Source organism: Phoenix dactylifera, chromosome 1, assembly GCF_051530095.1.
Source record: "Phoenix dactylifera cultivar Ajwa chromosome 1, Ajwa_hap1_PhDact_Kaust_v1.1, whole genome shotgun sequence".
Lineage (NCBI taxonomy): Eukaryota > Viridiplantae > Streptophyta > Magnoliopsida > Arecales > Arecaceae > Phoenix > Phoenix dactylifera.
In genome coordinates this window covers 54,847,354-54,867,661 of record NC_143190.1, presented here as the reverse complement: position 1 = coordinate 54,867,661, position 20,308 = coordinate 54,847,354, and the positions used below count along the sequence as shown (strand labels likewise).

The 20,308-nt window shown below is 46.2% G+C and overlaps 1 protein-coding gene, 1 long non-coding RNA gene and 1 pseudogene across 3 annotated transcripts in view; all 3 read right to left on the bottom strand.

Annotated features, from left to right (window-relative positions):
* LOC149768760 (uncharacterized) overlaps positions 1–2,384 on the bottom strand; it is a 28,236-nt pseudogene extending 25,852 nt beyond the window's left edge. The window contains exons 1-5 of the transcript XR_016398254.1: positions 2,357–2,384; positions 1,998–2,131; positions 396–502; positions 211–277; positions 32–98 (exon numbers count right to left, since the gene is read on the bottom strand). The product of XR_016398254.1 is annotated as an uncharacterized LOC149768760 (transcript). The remainder of the gene's footprint in view (positions 1–31; positions 99–210; positions 278–395; positions 503–1,997; positions 2,132–2,356) is intronic.
* A 6,444-nt stretch (positions 2,385–8,828) lies between these two features.
* On the bottom strand, positions 8,829–13,831 carry LOC149768759 (uncharacterized). The gene is made up of 2 exons (XR_016396647.1): positions 13,632–13,831; positions 8,829–13,264 (listed from the first exon to the last, which is right to left on the bottom strand). It is a non-coding gene; the product is annotated as an uncharacterized LOC149768759 (long non-coding RNA).
* A 2,520-nt stretch (positions 13,832–16,351) lies between these two features.
* On the bottom strand, positions 16,352–19,913 carry LOC148715402 (uncharacterized). The gene is made up of 5 exons (XM_089927004.1): positions 19,177–19,913; positions 18,788–19,086; positions 17,021–17,679; positions 16,809–16,872; positions 16,352–16,692 (listed from the first exon to the last, which is right to left on the bottom strand). Exons 1-5 carry the CDS (start codon positions 19,911–19,913, stop codon positions 16,352–16,354), a joined length of 2,100 nt encoding a protein of 699 aa, XP_089783130.1.
* Positions 19,914–20,308: the final 395 nt, after the last annotated feature.

The window sequence follows — 20,308 nt, the reverse complement described above, 5'->3', positions numbered from 1 at the left end:
CGAAGAGGGAATTTTCCATGCTTTGACATACCTTGTCAACTCCATCTCATCAAGCACTAGAAAAGATGTTTCAATGCAAGGTGACTTTGAACAGAAGACTGTCAAAATTTATTGTTTCTGTTATGATTATGAATTCATTACAAATTAGCAGGTTTCTCTCAAAACCACAATAGTTCAGATATTATGCAAGAAATGTTTAGGTGAAGTTACCAGTAAGATGGCTCCCCCACAGCTACAATTTTGTTCTTCAATTGACACAGCAAGCCAACATCCAAACCTTCAAGAGACAATGTTACAGAGTTTAGGTGCATTTCTGATTCAGCATATTGCAGATAAGTCAACACTCTATAAGAATACTCAAATTCTTAACTAAGAGAATTATGCGAAAAAAATACCACTTTTTCAGCAGCTTGTCTTAAGTCCTTATGCAAATCTGCAGCAGGTCATATTGAGATAAAAGCTGCTGCTTAAGAGCAATTACATCCACTGTCTTTTGAGGAAGCTGAAATGACCATGAAGGGAAAGGCCAAGCATAAGCAAAGGTCTGCATCACAGTTTTATGTCTTAGTATTGGGTTTATAGCGCCATACCAACACATGGTAAAGGTGCCAAATTAGCACACCACTTAGGTATTTTACTGTATCGAGTCCCTATACCAATTCCCCATTGATACTTTGTGGTACAACCCAACGTTTGCTGTGTGGGTACCGGGCCCCGTATCGGTTGTCCGACAGCACGAGTCGGTAGGGCCCGCCTCTGGTCCCTTGTTTCATTTGAAACAAAGGCCCGAAGGGGGCCTTTTTATGTTTGCGGGCCCCACCTCCACGTCTTCCCGGCCTCTGCCTCCTCCCCGTAGAGGGTCTTTGGCCTCCCCCGGCCGGCCTCTCTCTTCCTTCCTCTCCCTCCCTCGCTCTCTCTCTCTCCCTCTCTCTCTCTTCCTCTTTTTCTTTCTCCTTCTCCCCATCCGGCGATGAGTCTCGGTTTTGATGACGGAACTATCCCGGTGTGTCACCAGTATGGCTCAGGACAATCTGAACCGAGCAGTTTGGGATGGTTCCGCCGACCATGGTACAACCAGTATGGATTGGTATGATCTGATACATAAAATGTTGGTCTACATACATATTTATGCAGGCTATTCCTTTAATATTGAAATATTGCAACAACATGATTCTACGATATCCACAAATTCTCCTTTCACATCGTATGTGCTTTAATTTAATGTATAATTGTGTTGATCACTTGATTGTGGTATGTTTCATTACAAAAACAATCATTCAGTTGCAAGCTCAAAGCATATTTATGAAAGGCGAACAAAGCAGTCATAGTTTTGCACAAAGTGCTGCCTGCTGGATGGATACAAGAAGCCGCACTAGTTTTTCATGGAAAAATTGGCAGGTACACTAAAGAACTACAGCTCTTTAATTTGGTTGTTCTACACATTTAGTGCAAAACAGTACTTAGATAGGGGATCCACTTAGAATGTGCCCTAGAAAATAAGTTGTTTAATGTTATGCAACCGAAGAAGAAAGTAACCAAACATTTCTTCTTGTAGTTCTAGTGGGTCTAAAGAATTCATAATTTACATGGATAACTGGGAAAGAAAGTTATGTGAATGACTCTCAACCTGCCATCTGCCCTTTATGAATTGGTGCCAGATTTCTAGCCAAGGCAACTTTATGAAGGAGAAAAGACAACCTAAACATCCTGTTAGCATGTCTTGTATTAAGAAAAACCAAGATTAAAGCTGTTTAAATCTACCCTCTGAGTCTCAGCTGTTCTTGATACACATGCTACCATAACATGTACAACATTAACCATATAAAACAAAGAAAAGTTGGAAGACAGAAAACATTATACAGATAATAAAGAAGTGCAGTCATAATTATGAAAAAAATAGCAGATATTATAAAGATCAGGAAAAAGCATAGTATTAGATCGGTCAGCGAGGAGGTCAACTAATAACAAAAGGTTTGGAGAGAGGGAAAAAGGATCACCTGAGGCAATTCTGGGAGAAGTACACGGTTCGTGGTAATTCCCACAGCCAATGATGCAATGGCGGCTACTGAAATAAGTCTAGGAAGGCACGGGTCAACATCCAGCAGAGCAAAAGGAAAAATGAATCCCCATTCTTAAATGGAGTTCTAAGCAGTTGTGAGCAGGGGATCCTTATCCACTAGCGTGGTTTGTAAGGCACATGGGCCCTGGATCAAACCGAGGAGATAATGTATCCATTTCCCAATAACATTTGATGGACCTGCTAATTAAATGGTCAATCTTTCTCCTTCTTGAGCAGGAAGCTCCACTGTTTTGGTAGCAACCTATGCATGCAAGATGTTCCTGAAAGAATACGAACCTGTAGCAACAAAAAGAAATGAAGCCATGAATATGCATGATGAAATGTACAATGGAAATCAACTTTGAAATTATAGAAGGGTAACTTTAGATTCAAATCTTTGTACTTCCTCTGCCCTTTTATCTCCAAATCTACTTATAGATAAATTAGGAGATCCCCATAACAGTCACCATCAGAGAAATGAAATCAATCATACTTGTAACCCTCTGGCTACTCAATAGTTTCCTCATGTCAAAATAGATAGTGTGGCAAGCATATCTTTTTCTTAGCTCATTTTTTTTAAAAAAATAATCATCTAAATGATCTAAAATACACAAGAAACAGAAGTTAAATTATGCAAATCTTTTCTGGGAATCAGATGCTACAACTGGTTAATGTGGTTATTGCCAAACACAAAGATTAGGGGTGTGGAATTGTATCTGATAGATAACCAATTAAGAACTGTGGTATAAGTTAGTGACTACATAAAAATATTAATAATGCAGCTCCATATGTCAAATGTGACTCTATTGATTTTGTTGAGAACTTTTATATTTGTCACCCATATATATATATATATATAATATATATATATATATATATATATATATATATATATATATATATATATATATATATATATATATATATATATATATATATAAAGACATCATAAATCTTAGATGTAACAAATTTCTAACAGTTTCTTATTAGAGCTACAATATTTATCCTTGGTCGAACTCTTCATGTTGTACCACCTTTTCAAATCTTATTCTCCAAAATACCCAGATAAAAAGAGAAAAAGGCGTCAAAATTTGGTGGAAGAACAATTGATCTGATTGACTCCTAAAGCTTGAAATCCTGATATGTTCTAATCACATTCAGCTTACAAGGCTATAATTTCAAATAAAAGCTCTTTTCTAATTATTGCAGCCTTAGATAGTTCAACAAAGACTATAAAGAGTTAATGTCTTGCATTCAATAACTCCAATATGTCAAGGGCATAAAGCAGTCACAAAAAATGATGACCTTCTTATTGCAATTTTCCTTATAAGTAAACATACTTTTGCAGAGTCAAGTTCTTTTCAATTAAATCTTTTCAAGATGTTGTAGGCATAGAGTGGTTATATTGGAATATCTATAATTCTTATCATGGATTTATCTGTTGATTGGCAAAACATGGCATGCACAATGAGTGCAGCGCCAATGCTTCATGAATGCAGCACTAGCATGATATCCAAGGTTCCCAAAAGTAACTTCGACTGCCTAGTTCAGCGCAAAGCATACCTGAGTCCGGAACCGTGCTGGTAAGTGAGAACGGTTCGGCACTCAGTGCTTCTCCTTGGTTCGAATCAGTTCAGACTGGTTCCTACTAGTTCCAAACTAATAATATAAAAGAAAGAGGATAAAAGGCCTTCTAGACCACTTTGTCCACTCCTTTTAAACTTCAGAAGGCTTAGGAGTGTGGGAAAGTAAGAAAAGAAGGGGTAGGAGGGGCTTTGTAGGTCAGCAAGTAGGATCAAAGAAGAAAAGGCACAATCTTCTTTCCTCTCTTCTCTCCTCTTCTTTTTAAGCCTAAAATAGACAAAATTGCTAGAAGAAGGAGAGATCACGCCCCTTGTTTATTTGGGTGTGATTTCAAGATATGTTGCAGATTTAAGGATGATCAACACATTGAAGAAGAGATCATGATTTTTCATTGTTCATGTATTCAGATTAAAAATATATTTTTTGGTATAAAAATAATAACGAAAAAAATTCAAAAAAAGGCATGTTTAAGGGTGTGCATGTTACTTGTCTTTTTTTTTTTGGCAACAACAAAAAATAAACGGCAATTAAGGTATATCCATGGGCTGAAAAAAAATATGTAGTACCCCTAGTAGGAGCATGGGAGCATGGTGCAATGATCTCAAGCCAGCACCATTGGAGGTGCAAGTAGTGCGATATAAAATGGATAAGCGTGAGTAATAAGATTGAAGCAACACTTGGCTGATAGTTACCCTAATGTGACTGCGTGCAAAGCTTCCTTTCTCCATCCATCATATATATCTTTTCCACTTGCTAACATTATCAAGTTGAGACCTCTCCTTCATATATTCAACAACATAGCCTTTAAACCATTCTTTTTTTTTCAAAATAAAAGAACTGAATTTCTCCCATAAACTCCCACACTTACGTTGATGTTTGAGGTCATGACATCTCACCCTCTATACCCCTTTAGTGACTCCTTGCAATTCTCTCACATCTAATTGAACCAATGTCACATGAGCATTTATTATCATCTTAAATGTATTGTCTAGAAAGAATCCTTATTTACTAGCTTTTAAACATACTCTCCAAATATTAACTTATTACATTTCACTTTAATCGCATTTAATTGCTCCTAATGCATCTTTTATACACACACAAACACACACTCTCAATCCCCCTTCCCTTTTGATGAACAGTTTTTCTTACCTTTTCACAAGCATGATATTTCCTCTTGGATTATTTTATGATGCAAAGCTAGCCCTACACACTTTTATGCCTCTTTTTCAGCCTCTTTAAGAGCATAATAGTACTTGCATATAGTTTTGCCATTCATCGAACTAGGATCTTTCATTATTAATCTCGTTTCTGACCTTAGAATTCTTAGGTATTTAAGATATCGCTCCCTAAACAATATAATCATTTTACTGACTTGTTTATTATTTTAGTCAACATAACCTCTTTGAAACCAATGAAGAACCTTATTTGTTTATGTTGCTAGAAATTGGACCCGGAGGCGACCACTGGCTGAGAAGGAGAAGCTCCGGCAAGAGTGGCGGGTGGCGGTACGCCGGCGGGCTGCATCCTCCGAGAGACCTGCAAGAAGCCGGTGGCCGGGGTTTCCGGTGCCGGCCCTCCGATGCTTAAGTCAGAGGGAGCTTTTGTGGAGAAAGAGAGAGTTTTGGCATATCGGAGTCCGAGTCCTTTTGGATCAAGAAGAAGAATCCCCCTTTATAGGAGGGATACAGGGTTGCCTGTGATGTGATCGGACAAATTAAATGAGTTTCCACCATGATTGAGCACGATCGTGTAAATTAATGCATTGCCGTGGAAGACCAGACTGGAGCCAATGAGTCGTCGTGGCTGATCGGACACAGTCGAGTGAGTCAACTGGTTGCCGTAGAGGGCCCGAAATTTTGGGTAAGCCAGAGATCCGTGGATGGCATGCGCATTAATTGTTGAGTGAGCCGGAGATCTGCGGAGGCCATGCGCATTACTTATTGACAGTGGTAGTAGGGCATGGTCCCCGGTTGAGCTGGCGAACGGAGCACGACACGGTGGAGCTGCAGAAGGATGCGGCCGCAGCGGGTGGATGACAAGGTCGGGCTTCCGAGGTCAAAAATGCCGAGATCGGATGCCCAGGTCGGACGCCTCGAAGTCGAGCGCCTGGTCGGGCGCCCTGAGATCGGGCGCCCTGAGGTCGCTGCCGCTTCATCCGTCGTCATGTGCCGACAACAGCCGATTTTTCCCCCAACACTACCCTCTGACTTTCGAGTTTGAGTAGCCCACAACCTCGGATGAAGAAAATAATTCCAGGTTGGTGGGACCGGGCAAGTTTAAATTGCCCCGCCATTCCACGCACTTTGGGGCGTCTTTAAGGAAAGGTGACGCCCCTTCGCTTTTCGAAGCAGTTTGAAGCCGCAGGTTCATAATGAGGTCCCGGGATTCGACGGGATGCCGCTTTGATTTTGCTTTTAAAGCGTCGATCCAGGTTGATACGCCGCTTTGGTTCCCGAGGCCGACACGTGGCGTAATTCCGATAGAAAGCGGGATCCGGCTCTGTCAATCTGGATCGTCGGGAGGGTCTATATAAACCCTTATTCTAGCCCTAAGGGCTCTTGTTTTGGCTCCGTCAATCTGGATCGTCGGGAGGGTCTATATAAACCCTTATTCTAGCCCTAAGGGCTCTTGTTTGGTCGCCGCTGTTGTTGTTTCTTCTTCTGCTTTCTTTTCCTTGGTTCTTCGATCTTCGTTTAGTTTCTTTCGGCAGCGCTCCGAGGTGTTTTCCGGCGACCATCTTGATCTTCCACCTTTGGGTCGTCGGGACTTTCAGCGGAAATCTCAGTAGGTGCTTCCCCTTCGTTTGCTCGGAGGGTTTTTGTCTTCTTTTCTTCTTCTTCTTCTTCTTCTTTTCTCTTTTTTTTTTGGAGATGGGTCGTGGCCCGGACGAAGTCGGGTCCACTTTGGCCGAGGAGGAGTTAGAAATGATCGGCGAATGGTTTTTCCCTCGACACGGGTTTCGTCTTGAACCCACGGGATCAGAGGATCGGGTGACGAGGCCTCCCCCAGGTCGGATTGGGGTGTACGTAGAGACACTCTGGGCCGGCCTGCGATTTTCCTTGCATGGGTTCGTGAACGAGCTTCTGGCGACATACCAGCTTGTCCTGGCACAGCTCGCTCCGAACGCGTGGAGGACCATTGTCGGTTTTCTGTCCCTCTGCCTTGCGCATAGGATACCGACCTCGGTAAATGTCTTCCGTCGGTGCTTCATGTTGAAATCCAATCCGGCGGATGGGGAGTGGCTTTACCTTGCCCTTCGGGGCGGTAGGTCACTCTTCCGGAGTGCTCCTTCCTCCATTCATGGGTGAAAGGAGAGGTTTTTCTTTCTTTCCTCCGAACGCACGTGGGGATTCGACCCCAGGTGGGGGCAGCTCCAGCTCAAGGCCGCCAACAAGCTCCCCAGACTTTCAGAGAGCGAGCAGAAGACCCTCGACGCTCTTTACAGCGTCGAGGAGAACATTCTTTTGAACGACCTCCTGAGCGAGGTGGCTTTGGTGAATGTCGGCCTGAGCTCGGCGCGCCCTCAGGGTAAGAGCGGTTATATGGCTCTGTTCTGTCGTCTTTTGTCTTATTTGTTTTACTTTTTCTCTTTTTCTCTCTTTTCTCCCTTTTCCTTTCTTCTTTGGTGACAACCTGACATCCCTGCTTCTCTTTTTTCGTCTTTTTAGATATTCCGGGGATGGTGACCGGTAACGCAGCTCTTTACGCCCGGTACAAGAAAAAGGCGGCCGAGGCCGGCGGGGTTCCACCCGAGTCCAGGAAGAAAACTAGGTCCTCGATGGCCACGGCCACCGAAGCGAATGCCCCCGGGACCGGGACTTCCGACCCTGTCCGGAAGGAGGTTCCGGGCACCGAGCGCATGGGCTCGAGCTCTGCAAGGACTTCCGCGGCCCTCGCTTGTCCATCCCCTATCTCTCAGCGTTCTGATCGTCAGGTCGTCCAGTTGCGGCGCTCGGGCCCCGAGCCAAGGAGCGGCCTAGGGATCCCGAGCCCATCTCTGCCGAACTCGGCGAGACCCAATCGTCCAGATTCTTCAAAGGATGAGACCCATCCGGAGAGGAGGCCCTACTGCCCGGAGTGGACCGTCTTCGAGGGTGACTCAGCTCTTCACGACGGCCAAATAGCGCGTCAAGTATTCCGCGTCGCGCTGCTTCCGGCCGATAGAGCCGAGTTCCAGGCTGCAGACTTAAACAGCCTCATTGATGGGACCTTCTGCTCTGCCATTCGGGTAAGTTAGCTTTTTGCCTTAACTCCCATACTCGACTCTCGGTCTCGGCTCACTCCTTCATTTTTTCGTTTTTAGCATCTTCACAAGGTCAATATGTTGATCTTTGTGGCGGCCGACTATCGAGATAAGGCTCGGAGGAGCCAGAGGGCACAAGAGGAGGCCTCGCGAAGGGAGGCCCTTGCGAGGACGGAGGCCGCCGAGGTCGAACTACGATCGGTGATTGCGGAGCTCGAGGAGGAGAAGGCCGCGCATGCTTTGGCCAGGTCAGAGGTGCGCGCCTCCGAGGCGCATCTAGCCGAAGCTCGCTCTGCGATCGTCGGCCATTAACATGAGGCGGGGGTCGCCCGGCTGAAGATCGAGCAGCTTGAGGCTCAAGAGAAGAGGGCTTTGGAGCAAGCCCAAAATGCGGTGCAACTCTTCTGGGAGTCGGAAGAGTTCCGCGACTTGATGGAGGAAGAGGCTGTGGACGAGCTTATTCGCGGCTTCGAGGACTTCCAGAGGCAAATGCGGCGGATCTGCCCTCAGTACGATCTCGATAGTTTTCAGCCCGACGGGGGATCGTCGAGGGCGAGCCCGAAGGTCCGGCAGACGGCGGCACAGCCAGCAGGACGCCTGCGGGCCCTGAGGCCGAGGGGGAAAACGTCGAGGCTGAGGTCGAAGCGGCCGAGGAGACCGCTCAGGAGGCTTCCCCCAGAGAAGTTGCCGGAGGCGCTTCTGAAGGAGCGTCCGAAGTTGTTCCAGAGGCCGCTGGCAACGTTCCGACCGAGGCTACTGTGAATGTGCCCGGATCGGTGGAGGACCCCGAGGAGGCTCCGGCTGAAAATTCTGAGGTGATTGTTGTGGACGACCTCGAGGTCGGTGCCGAAGCTGTAGCTGCCCCTTAGGACTTTGCTTTTTCTTTATTTCTGTAGATGAGGTTGGCCTCCTCGTCGAGCTTTGTAATTGGCCTCAGGGCCCTTTACTAATGAAGGATCTTTTTTTTCCAAGTCTTATGTTTGCTTTTATAACGAACTCTTACTTTAGCTATTTGAGCTGAACTTTCACTTGGTGAATTTTCACCAAGTCCCTGGGCTCGGCTTTCAGAAAAATTCGCTAGGTGCCTGGGCTTGGAACCCGTCAAAGCCCTCCGAGTGCTTGGGCTTTAGGCTTTAGATTCTCAACAAAATTTCGCCAAGTCCTTGGGCTCGGTCTTCGGGGGGACCTTATTAGGTCTTCGGATTGTAGACCAGAGCCGAGTTGTCGTTGGAGCTTGTATGCTCTTTGGTCCCGGGCTTTGCCGAGGCGTTGTTGGGTAGAATCTGAAGTTGAATTTGTGGTCAATGAGAGTAAGTGTCCTCGAGCTTGGCCGGGACATTATTAGTAGAGCTCAGGATCGTCATAGTAGGGTGTTTCGAACCGGTCCGAGGTGTTTCAAAGGCCTCCGAGCCGAGTCGGAGGGTCGTGCGTGAGGCCGAGGGAGCTCGGGCTCGCAACTGGCTCAACAGGACGTCCCAACCTTGGTCGGGGGATCCCAAGCCTAGCCGAGACTTTGCTCTCGAACAATCGGAGCTGGATGGGTGTCTTGGGTCGAGCTAAGCGACTCCGCTCCGAGGTCGACTTTCAGCGGCGTTATTCGGCCTGTGGTCGACCCGGCGTGTCGCCTTTGTTCAGATTGGGGCATATTACTGTAAAGGGGGCGTCGAACAGTGCTGAATGTCGTCGAAGCATCGTGGAGATGTCGCGGAGATGTCGCAGCGAGGTCGAGGGAGACTCAGCTCGTGGTTGACTTGGCGGCGTTTGGCGGTGCTTTCCGAGCTCGAGGGAGCTTGGGCTCGCTGTCGACTCCGCGACGTTTTCCGAGTTTGAGGGAGCTTGGGCTCGCTGTCGACTCCGCGACGTTTTCCGAGGTCGAGGGAGTTTGGGCTCGCTGTCGACTCAGCGGGGCATCTTGGTCGGGGTCTTTGATGGAGATCGAGACCGAGTTCGACGTCAACGTAGCGAGGTATCCCAAACTTGGCTGGGGCATCCAAGCTTGGTCGGGCACTCGAGCTTGGTCGAGCATCCGAGCTTGGTCGGGTATCCAGGTTCTACCCGTTCTTTCCGGAGGGCGTCCCGCACTTCCAGGATTTTGATAGGCAGCGTCTGATCTAACGTTTGGGTTGGCACCTTGGCCGGTTGCTCCGCTTGGCTCGGTGCTTCAGCCGGTTGCTTTGCTTTGTGAGTCGCCATATAGCTTGCTTAGCTATTGATTGGTCTCCACGAACATCGCCTACTCCTCGGTCGGTGGAGAACCGCACGAGCAGGTGGTAGGTCGAGACCACAGCTCGGAGGGCGTTAAGCCCTGGTCGTCCAAGAATGGCGTTGTAGGCCGAGGACAGGCGGACCACAAGAAAATCTATCCTCATGGTGCTTTCTCAAGGTGCGAGCCCGACCGTGATAAGGAGGCTGATCTCACCCTCAACCGGGACCTCCATTTTTTGGAAGGCATCATAATACAAAACATTCGCCGAGCTTTCATTATCAACCAAGACACTCTTTAAATCAAATTTATTTATGATCATGGAGATGACCACTGCGTCATCATGGGGAGTCTCAATCCCTTCTAAGTCCTCGTCCGAGAACGAGATAGCTTCGGAAGTACGTGGGCGCTTCAGAGGGGTTTCTCTCCCGGTTGACTCATCAGCTGAGCCTCCTTCGGCCGGGCCTCTTACAATGGTGTTGATGGTGCTGACGATGGGCCTGTTGTCATTTGGATTTTCGGACGGTGCAGCATTTTCTACCGGCCTTCTTTCTTCGCGCCGGTTCCGCACAAACCGGTTGAGTACTCCACGGCGAATGAGCGTCTCGATCTCATCTCGGAGCTAGAAGCACTCCTCCGTGTCGTGGCCGTGGTTCTGGTGGAAGCAGCAATATTTTTTAGGGTTGCGCCGAGCTCCCATCTCCCACATCGGGGGTGGAGGTCGGAGGTAGTCTCGTCCTTCTATCTTCATGAGGATCTCTGCCCGGGGTGTATTGAGGGGTGTGTAATTCTCATACTTCCCTGGGGGCACCCGTGGCCGAGGTGGGGACCTCGGCCGGGGTTGCGGCCGCTGTCGAGGCGGACTCCTCAACCGAGGGAAGTTCTTGTCTCGACGGGGAGACTGGCTTCTCGGACGGCCGCGTTCCTCGCGGTGCTTTTTCTGCTTCTTTGGGGCTTGCTCGACCGCACCCCGCCTGGAGGCGATGGCCTCCTTGGCCCTCGCATACTTTCGAGCTCAGGCCAGCATCTCAGTGAAGTCGGCGGAAAAGTTCTTCTCAATAGAGAAGAGGAACCTGTAGGACCGAGCTCCAGTCTTTAGCGCTGACATGGCTATCGACTGGTCAAGCTCGCAGATCTCCCAGGTTGCGGCGGTGAAACGGTCAAGATAGTCTTCGAGGGGGTTCTCCCTCCTTTTGCTTGATATCAAAGAGGGAGTCTGATGTTCGCCGCTGACATTGGCTGACAGCAAAGTTGGTGGCGAACTGCCTGCCGAGCTGTTCGAAGGAGGACACGATGCTCGGCTTCAGCCCGGAGAACCAAAGCCGAGCCGTTTCTCGAAGTATCGCAGGAAAGGCCTTGCAGAGCACGGCCTCTGAGGATCCTTGGAGTGCCATGAGGGCCCGATAGCTCTCCAGGTGGTCAAGAAGATCGGTAGTCCCATTGTAGGGCTCTACCTAGGGCATTTTGAATCGTGGTGGGACCGATTCCTCCTCAATCTGGCGGGAGAAAGGTGACATGGTGGAAAACTCGAAGTCACCCTCGCGCTTTGCCTTCTGGCTGTGGAGTGCCTCGATCTGCCGCTCGAGCCTCTCGACCTTCTTGTCGAGTTCCCCACCTTGGGGAACTGCCACGGTGGTCTGCTCCGGCGTTGGTTCGCCTGGAGCTGATTCCGCCTCCGAAGGCTGTGGCCTTTTGTCTAGGCTCCTTCCTAGCTGTTCTCTCCGGGGAGACACTCGGGTTGAGCTTTGATAGCAGCACCGTTCTCCATTGTTGGCCGCCGATCCGTTTGGAGGGAGAACCGGCTGGGCCTGAACTTGTGGAGGCAGCATAGGGAGAGCCTCCATACGCTGCAGGCCTTGGACTACTGTGGCCAAAGCCTGAACTTGCTGTACCAAAATATTGAATTGCTCTGGTTGGACTTAGAAACTGGGTCCGCCGGAGGTCTTGGCGGCGAATTCTGGACTGAGTGTCCGGGACTTAATGCAGGACGCCGGGAGGCGTTGGAAGCTCCTTTGCTCCTTAGCTTCATGGTCGCGACTCGGGCCCTTCCTCTAGCGCCAACTGTTGCTGGAAATTGGACCCAAGGGCGACCACTATCTGAGAAGGAGGAGCTCCGGCAAGAGTGGCGGGTGGCGGTACGTCGACGGGCTGCGTCCTCCAGGGGACCTGTAAGAAGTCGGTGGCCGGAGTTTCCGACGCCAATCCTCCGATGCTTAAGTCAGAGGGGGCTTTTGTGGAGAAAGAGAGAGTTTTTGCATATCGGAGTCCGAGTCCTTTTGGATCAAGAAGAAGAATCCCCCTTTATGGAGGGATACAGGGTTACCTGTGATGTGACCGGGCGAATTAAATGAGTTTCCGTCATGATTGAGCACGATCGTGTGAATTAATGCATTGCCGTGGAAGATCAGACTGGAGCCAATGAGTCGTTGTGGGTGATCGGACGCAGTCGAGTGAGTCAACTGGTTGCCGTAGAGGGCCTGAGATTTTGGGTAAGCCGGAGATCCGTGGATGGCATGCGCATTAATTGTTGAGTGAGCCGGAGATTTGCGGAGGCCATGCGCATTAATTGTTGACAGCGGTAGCAGGGCATGGTCCCCAGTTGAGCTGGCGAACGGAGCACGACGCGGTGGAGCTGCAGAAGGATGCGGCCGCAGCGGGTGGATGACAAGGTTGGGCTTCCGAGGTCAAGAATGCCGATATCGGGTGCCCAGGTCGGGCGCCTCGAAGTCGAGCGCCAGGTCGGGCGCCCTGAGGTCGCTGCCGCTTCATCCGTCGTCACGTGCCGACAGTAGCCGATTTTTCCCCCAACAGTTTACAAATAACCTTATCACTGATCTCCTATGGTGCTTATTATTCCACCACTAATTTTCTATATAAGCATGTATTTACACAATAAAACTTGAAAGATTTCTCTCGATGCCTTTCCTTCACGGGACCTTCCCAAAAAAAACCCAAAAGAAATCACCAGAAAGATTCTAGCTTTAAGATGACAACTTCAATGATTTATAGGACTAAAGTAATTGCAAATAATTGTCACGATGTTAGGGAATCGCAGGAATTTCAAGAAAACCAAAGAAATCACCAGAAAGATACTTCCTTGAAGATGACGATAGCAATGACTTGCTCGACTGAAGTAATTGCAAATATTTGTGCCAGATACAGGAAATCGTCGAAACTTCAAGAAAATCCAAAAGAAATCGTCAGAAATATACAAGCATTAAGATTAAAATATCATCGACTAATAGGATTAAACCAATTCAAGATACCAGCATGTCAGTAGAAATTCATTGAATTCCATTCGATGATCACTGATCAGTAAGTCATCAGACGAAAAAGAAGGGACAAAAAAAAGAAAGCGAACAAAACCAACACTTAAGGAAACAAAAACGGAGACGCGACGGGTTAAATCTTAACGGACAATTAGGGTTATCCTTCTCAAGAATAAATCTAATTCTTGGAATTCTTGAAGAAAACGGGATTATGTAAAAGCTAAAATCAAGAAATAGATAAATTGCGATAGAATAAAACCCCAAACAGCTTACCAGATTCGATGAGGCAGGAGTTCTCGAGGAAGAGGGATTAAGAATGGAGTTCTACTCGCCAATCAAAGGTGCCGGATAAGAGAAACTACGATTTCGTCGATCAAAGCACCAAGAACTCAAGAAGAGAGGAGACACCGCTGAGAACGCCAAGAACTCGAAGAAGGCAGAGAGGTCGGTGAACAATCGGAGGGACTCGTGGATTATTTATAGGAGAGGCTATGGCGGTTGGGAGTCTCAAACTAACCCGGACACCGAAAGTTGAACCACACCGGATTCCGGTCGAGCCGGTTTAGCTCGAGTACTTGGTTCGGCCAAAAGCGGATCGGAATTAAAGTCGGAGAGGGTTTCAGTTTTGGATTGGGATGATTAGTGAAAAAACAGAAACCAAATCCGGAATTCAATGCTGCCCACTAAAACTAAACCAAAACCAAAAAACTAAAAACTATTTAACTTGTTTATTTATTTAAATTTTTTCAGATATAAATAACTAAATTAAAGGTACCATCCATAATTTTTATAATATAATTTATACCAACTTATCTAATAAATATATCCAAAAATAATAACACAATCATTCAACAAACTGAATAATTCAAAATTAATAATACAATTATCTAACAATCCAACTTAAAAGCCGGACCAGCTACATCAAAAAAAAAATATAATGATATATTTATTAATATAAGTGAATTTTGGTGAACCTTCGCAAAGAAAAATCAAAGAGAGGAAAAAAACCTACCCCTCTTCGTTCTAATGTTTGAGGAATGCGCAGTCAATATTGAGTCATTGAGTGGGATAGGAGATGGGCGTAGTGTTGAGCTTACCTATCGGGAGCTCTCTACGGTTGGTTGCATTCTTACCGAGAAACCTAATGACTATTGCGATACCTGTGATCATTGCGATACTTCCGATGTAACAAATATGATGTCGCAAAGTATTTATGCTTGATATTCAGGTCGTACTCAAACGAGTCACTTCTTGTTGACCCACGTGCCTACATTCTCTAGTAGCAGGTAAACTCCTTCGTACAATATATACAAAAAATGAGAGTAAGCATAAAAGCTAAATTGAATCAGAGACCACTGCTAAACTTAACTCCTAACCATCAGCTGGGTGCAATCTTCTCCTCATCATATTGCTTGTTGTTTCATCCTCTTTTTTTTTTTTTTCTTTCACACTGGCTGTTACTTATTTTCCTCCGGCCTTCGCATTGTACATTCCATCCATGTCTCCTTTGACTCCCATGTACATACTTCTCTCACATGTTCAATAAATTGCGTGGCTCGGCCTCCCCTTCTCTCTCTCAAAAAAAAAAAAACAATCAAATTGGCAGCAGAATACTAGACTGAGGGTGGCCTATGATTTTATGGCCAATCCTGGAAGAGAGAATACAGTTGGTTGCTTAATTTGAACAAGTCAAAGTATGACATATACGTAAAGAAGGGAATGGAATTGCTGACTAAGCAAACAAGGCATGCCTTGCAGAAACCTTTCTTAATTCTGCACCAAAGATTAAAGCACCAGCCATACTGGAAAGAAACCTCTGTTGTTATGGTGTCCATCCAATGGATTTCACATGAAAATTTCACCACATAAAACATCAGAAAAATTCATCTCCATCTCTGACATTCTTTCCCGTGTAAAATTGCATACCAGGTCAAAGAGGAGAAAGAAGGGGAAAAGGCAAAAGAAGAAGAAGAAGAAGAAAGGTGATGCGAAGCATGGTCTTTGACCACCATTCAATCAAATTGGCTTCTTGTGCCAAATATTTGAGGGTCATTGGGTCAGGCATTGGCTAGTGAGGAACCCTGAGAGCCAGGGGAAGGGCTGATAACAATTATGAAGATTGAGAAGAGAACAGAGGAAGAAGATGAAATGTAGAAGAAGAAGAATATATTTTCATTGCCCATCGCACATTGGTTTACTTGATAGGGTATATATAGAGATCGGAGAGATCAGAGTTGTCAGAAGGTTGTTAGGATTTTGTTGCCCAGCTAGTTTGTTGAAGATCCGTTAGACACAACGCCGTTTAGGAGAATGTTTCACTGAAACGTTTGAGCCGGGACGTGTGTTGAAGTGCAAAGCTTAACCCGATGGCTTTGTCCAGCTGGTCATGAGCAGGTCTGCTGATATCCCCCTTCAAGCTGAATGTTCTTTTAGAATATGAAGCTTGGAACAGAGAGATGAATGTCTTGTAGAGGAGAGGGATTTGGTAAAAATGTCTGCTGGTTGGTCTATGGAGGAGATGTGGGATAAGTGAATCTCCTTGGAGCGAACTTTTTCTCGAACAAAATGGTAGTCCACCTCGATGTGTTTCATTCGAGCGTGGAATACTGGATTGGAGGCCAATAGCATTGCAAAAATATTGTCAGAAAATAGCTCAGTTGGTAGAGTTGTTGTAATTTGAAAATCTAGAAGTAGTCGCCGGAGCCAAATAATTTCGGTGGTAGTAACAGCGAGAGCCCGGTATTCTGCTTCTGTAGAAGATCTTGCAACTGTTGGTTGTTTTTTTGCGTACCAGAAAATGAGATTTGTCCCCAGAAAAATGCAAAATCCCGTTGTGGAGCGTCTGTCCGAAGCATCCCCTGCCCAATCTGAATCGTAGAAGGCTGTTAAGACTGAGTTGCCGGGTGAAAAGTGTAGAGAATTGTGAATTGTTCCTTTGATCTACCTGAGTACCCTTTTCAGCATTTGAAAGTGAGTTTGCTGTGAATGATGCATTAACTGACAAGGAAATTTGCTGCAAATGAGATGTCCGGTCTTGTTAATGTGAGGTATTGTAAAGAACCGGCAAGACTTCTGTAGAGTTCCAAGTTGGAAAATGGTTCAGATACAGTGGTTGGATGATGTTTGAGAGAGAGGGGTGTCTGCACTGCCTTGTTGTCTATCATGCCTGCCTTGTTTAGAAGATCTATGGCATATTTAGTTTGATTAAGGTAGACCCCTGCACAGTTGTATTCAGCCTTGATACCCAGAAAATAAGCCAGGGTACCTAAATCCTTGATTTTGAATCTTTGATGTAGAGTGCTGATGAGATTGGTTATGGCAGTTGAGTCATTTCCTGATATCAAGATGTCATCAACGTAAATCAGGACATAGGTGGCAGTATGATCTTTGTGTAGAATTAGCAGGGAGGGATCTGCTGTGCTAAACTTGAATCCAAGGTGCAGTAAGAACCCAGAATGGTGTGGAGAACCATTGTCTTGGTGCTTGACGGAGACCATAGATGGCCTTTTTTAGCCTGCAAACATGATTGCATAGAGTAGAATCTGTAAACCCCTGGGTTGTTCCATAAACACTACCTCATCAAGTGTGCCGTGAAGAAATGCGTTGGATATGTCGAGTTGCCGAATGATCCAGCCGGAAGATAAGGCCATGGATATGAGAACCTGAACAGTTTGAAACTTAGCTACAGGGCTGAAGGTTTCCAAAAAATCTAGACCATATTGTTGTTTGAAAACCTGAGCAACCAGTCGGGCCTTGAAGCGGGCAATTGATCCATTTGAATTTTGTTTAATTCTATAGATCCATTTGCATCCTAAAATATGTTGAGTTGGTGTTCTAGGTACAAGATCCCAGGTTCCTTGTTCCAGCAGAGCATTGAATTCTTGGGACATTGCTTCCCTCCACTGTGGATCCTTTGAAGCAATGGTGTAGCAGGTTGGTTCAGTTGGAGTAGTTACTTCATGTTGCAAAGATAGAATCCTTCTTGGCCGAAGTGTTCCCGTCTGAGATCTTGTGATCATTGGATGAGTGTGAGATTGCTGTTCAGGGAGCTGAGAAGGTTCAGCTGTTTCTGGAGCAGGAGCTGGGTGAACAGGAATCGGGACAGTGTGTTCTATGAATGATGTAGGGATGATGGGGGAGTTATGCTGATTGGTGGAGCTTAATGGTGAGGAAGATGTAGGAGGAGTAGAGGCTGTATGAGTAGCTGGAACAAGAAGTGGATATGGTAGTAGGGCTGGTTGATTGGAGGTTTCTGTTTTGGCTGTAGCAAATGGGAAGTGGTGTTCATCAAAACGGACGTGCCGGAAGATGAAAATGCGGCCTGTGACAGGGTAATAGCATCTATAACCTTTATGTGTTGAGCTATATCCAAAGAAGATGCAAAGGGAGGAGCGTGGTTCAAGTTTGGATGTGGTGTAAGGTTTTAGCCATGGAAAGCACCTGCATCCAAAGGTCTTTAGTAGACTGTAGTCTGGGGGGCGATTAAAGAGCTTTTCATATGGTGATTGGTTGGAAAGAAGTGGTGTTGGTAGCCTATTAATTAAGTAAACAGCGGTTAAAAGAGCTTCAACCCAAAATTGTGCAGGGACAGAGGACTGAATGAGTAAGCTCCTTACTGTCTCAAGAATATGCCTGTGTTTCCTTTCAGCCACTCCGTTCTGTTCGGGGGTGTGAGGAGAAGACAACTGGTGAATTATTCCAGAGGAAGAAAAGAGTGTTTGAAATCTGCGATTAACAAATTCCCCCCCCCCCCCCACTATCAGATCTAAACAATTTAATTTTGGTGGAGAACTGTGTTTCAACCATTGATTTGAAGGTTACAAAAATGTCGAATACATCAGACTTTGAGGACAGTGGGTATATCCAACTGAAACGAGTGAAATCATCAAGAAATAGTGCATAATACCGAGATCCCTGGGGTGAGGTTGTTGGTGATGGCCCCCATAGATCAGAGTGTATTAGTTCAAGGGGAGAACTGGTAGAAATTCCGACTGTATTGAAAGGCAATTTGTGGCTTTTTGCAAGGTTGCAAGGTGTGCAAAGAGTAGTAGACTTGGATGAAATATGTAGATTTATTCTCTTGGCGATTTGGGAAAGGACTGATGATGCTGGATGACCAAGATGCTGGTGCCAGTTGACAGCAAGGTGAGTTGACGATGTGAGAGCTTTGTGGGATGAAATGGATGCGGTACTTTGTTGAAGGAATGTGAAGGGCAGTTTGTATAGACCATCATTGTTGTAGTGACCCTGAAAAAGGATTCGATTGGTGTGTTTGTCTTTTATAACACAGCTGACAGAATCAAAAATAATAACACAGTTCTTTTCACTTGCGAGTTTATGAACGGACAACAGGTTATGTGAGATTTGTGGAGCATGAAGGATTTTTGAGAGATGAAAGAAAAATTTAGGAGTGTAAAGGGTGCCATTACCAGTGTGACTGATGGAGAGATTATCTCCATTTCCAATGAACACTTGATCTGTAGCTTGGTAAGTCGTGGCATTTGGTATATTTGAAATGTCACCTGTTAGATGATTGGTAGCACCACTGTCTATGATCCAAGCATCAGTGTTGGGAGATTGGGTAGTAGCAAGAGCTTGATGACTTGATGAAGACGAAGCAGTGGCTGGAAATCTCCCATTGAAATTTGGATCCATTCTGTACCAGCAGTGGGTAGCAGAATGTCCAAACTTCTTGCAGATTTGGCATTCAATAGATGGTCTGTTGTCTCTGCCTTTGCCAGAATTGATCTAGGGTCCAGATATGAGCATTTGCCGTCCTCTTCCCCTGCCACGAGATGAAGGAGAATAATAGTTGTACCTTCCACATCCTCGAAAAGCAGGGAGAGCAAAAGAAGCATCCTGGGAATTTTGCTGTTTCTCTTTGTTGAGAAGAATAAGTTCTTCACTGCTGAGGAGGGCATATAATTCATCTAATGGTATAGATGAGGATCTGGTACGAATGGCTGTAGCGAAAGCATCGTAAGATGTGGATAACCCAGAGAGAATGTGCAGAATAACATCTTCAGAGTCTATTTTAGAGCCTGCTGCAGCTAGAGCATCGACTTTCAGCCGTATTTCTTGAAGATATTGAGACATTGACTGATTTCCCTTTTTGATGTTATGTAATTCATTTTTCAGTTGGATGATATGTGTTCTAGTGGAGGAATTAAGCCGACATTCAAGGGCTGCCCAGATCTGGTAGCAGTGTTCCAGGTTTATCACATAGGGAAGAATAGAGGAAGAAATGGTGGAAGACAGGGCTGTAGCAAGGAATTGATCCACAAGGATCCATGCTTCATATGAGGAATTATCAAGTGAAGTTGTAGATGAAGTTAAGATGTAAGAACCATCTAAAAAACCTAAGTATCCGCTGGCCTTAACAACTCTTGAAACTTGGGATTTCCAAGTGAGGAAGTTGTCATGTGTGAGAGGAGTGGATACCAGATTAGAGATGTTATTCAGCAGAAACTTCGGTTTAGGAGGAATGCTTTGATCTTCCATTGCTCGAAGTCCTTCATTTGATTGGGTAGCATCTATTGATCCAGGTGAGGCCATCGGAAGAACAACTTTGAGGTTGAAGTTTGGAGACTGCATAAGCTTCAGAATCCCTTTGTTAAGGGGAAAAACATCGCCATACTTCGGTGAGCAGACCCCCCCAGCGGGGGTCGACCGAGCAGACCCCCCCGAGCGGGGGTCGACCGAGCAGACCCCCCCCCCCCGAGCGGGGGTCGACCGAGCAGACCCCTCCGAGCGGGGGTCGACCGAGCAGACCCCTTCGGACGGAGGTCGACCGAGCAGACCCCCCTTGATGGCTTGAGATTACCTTCTCTCCAGACGGTTGAAAGGTTACGTCTTATGTTTGGCAGCAATTAATGCGTATGGGCTGTGCAGACACCTGATTCACTCAACAATTAAAGTGTATGGCCTCCATCACCTACGGACATCGAGCC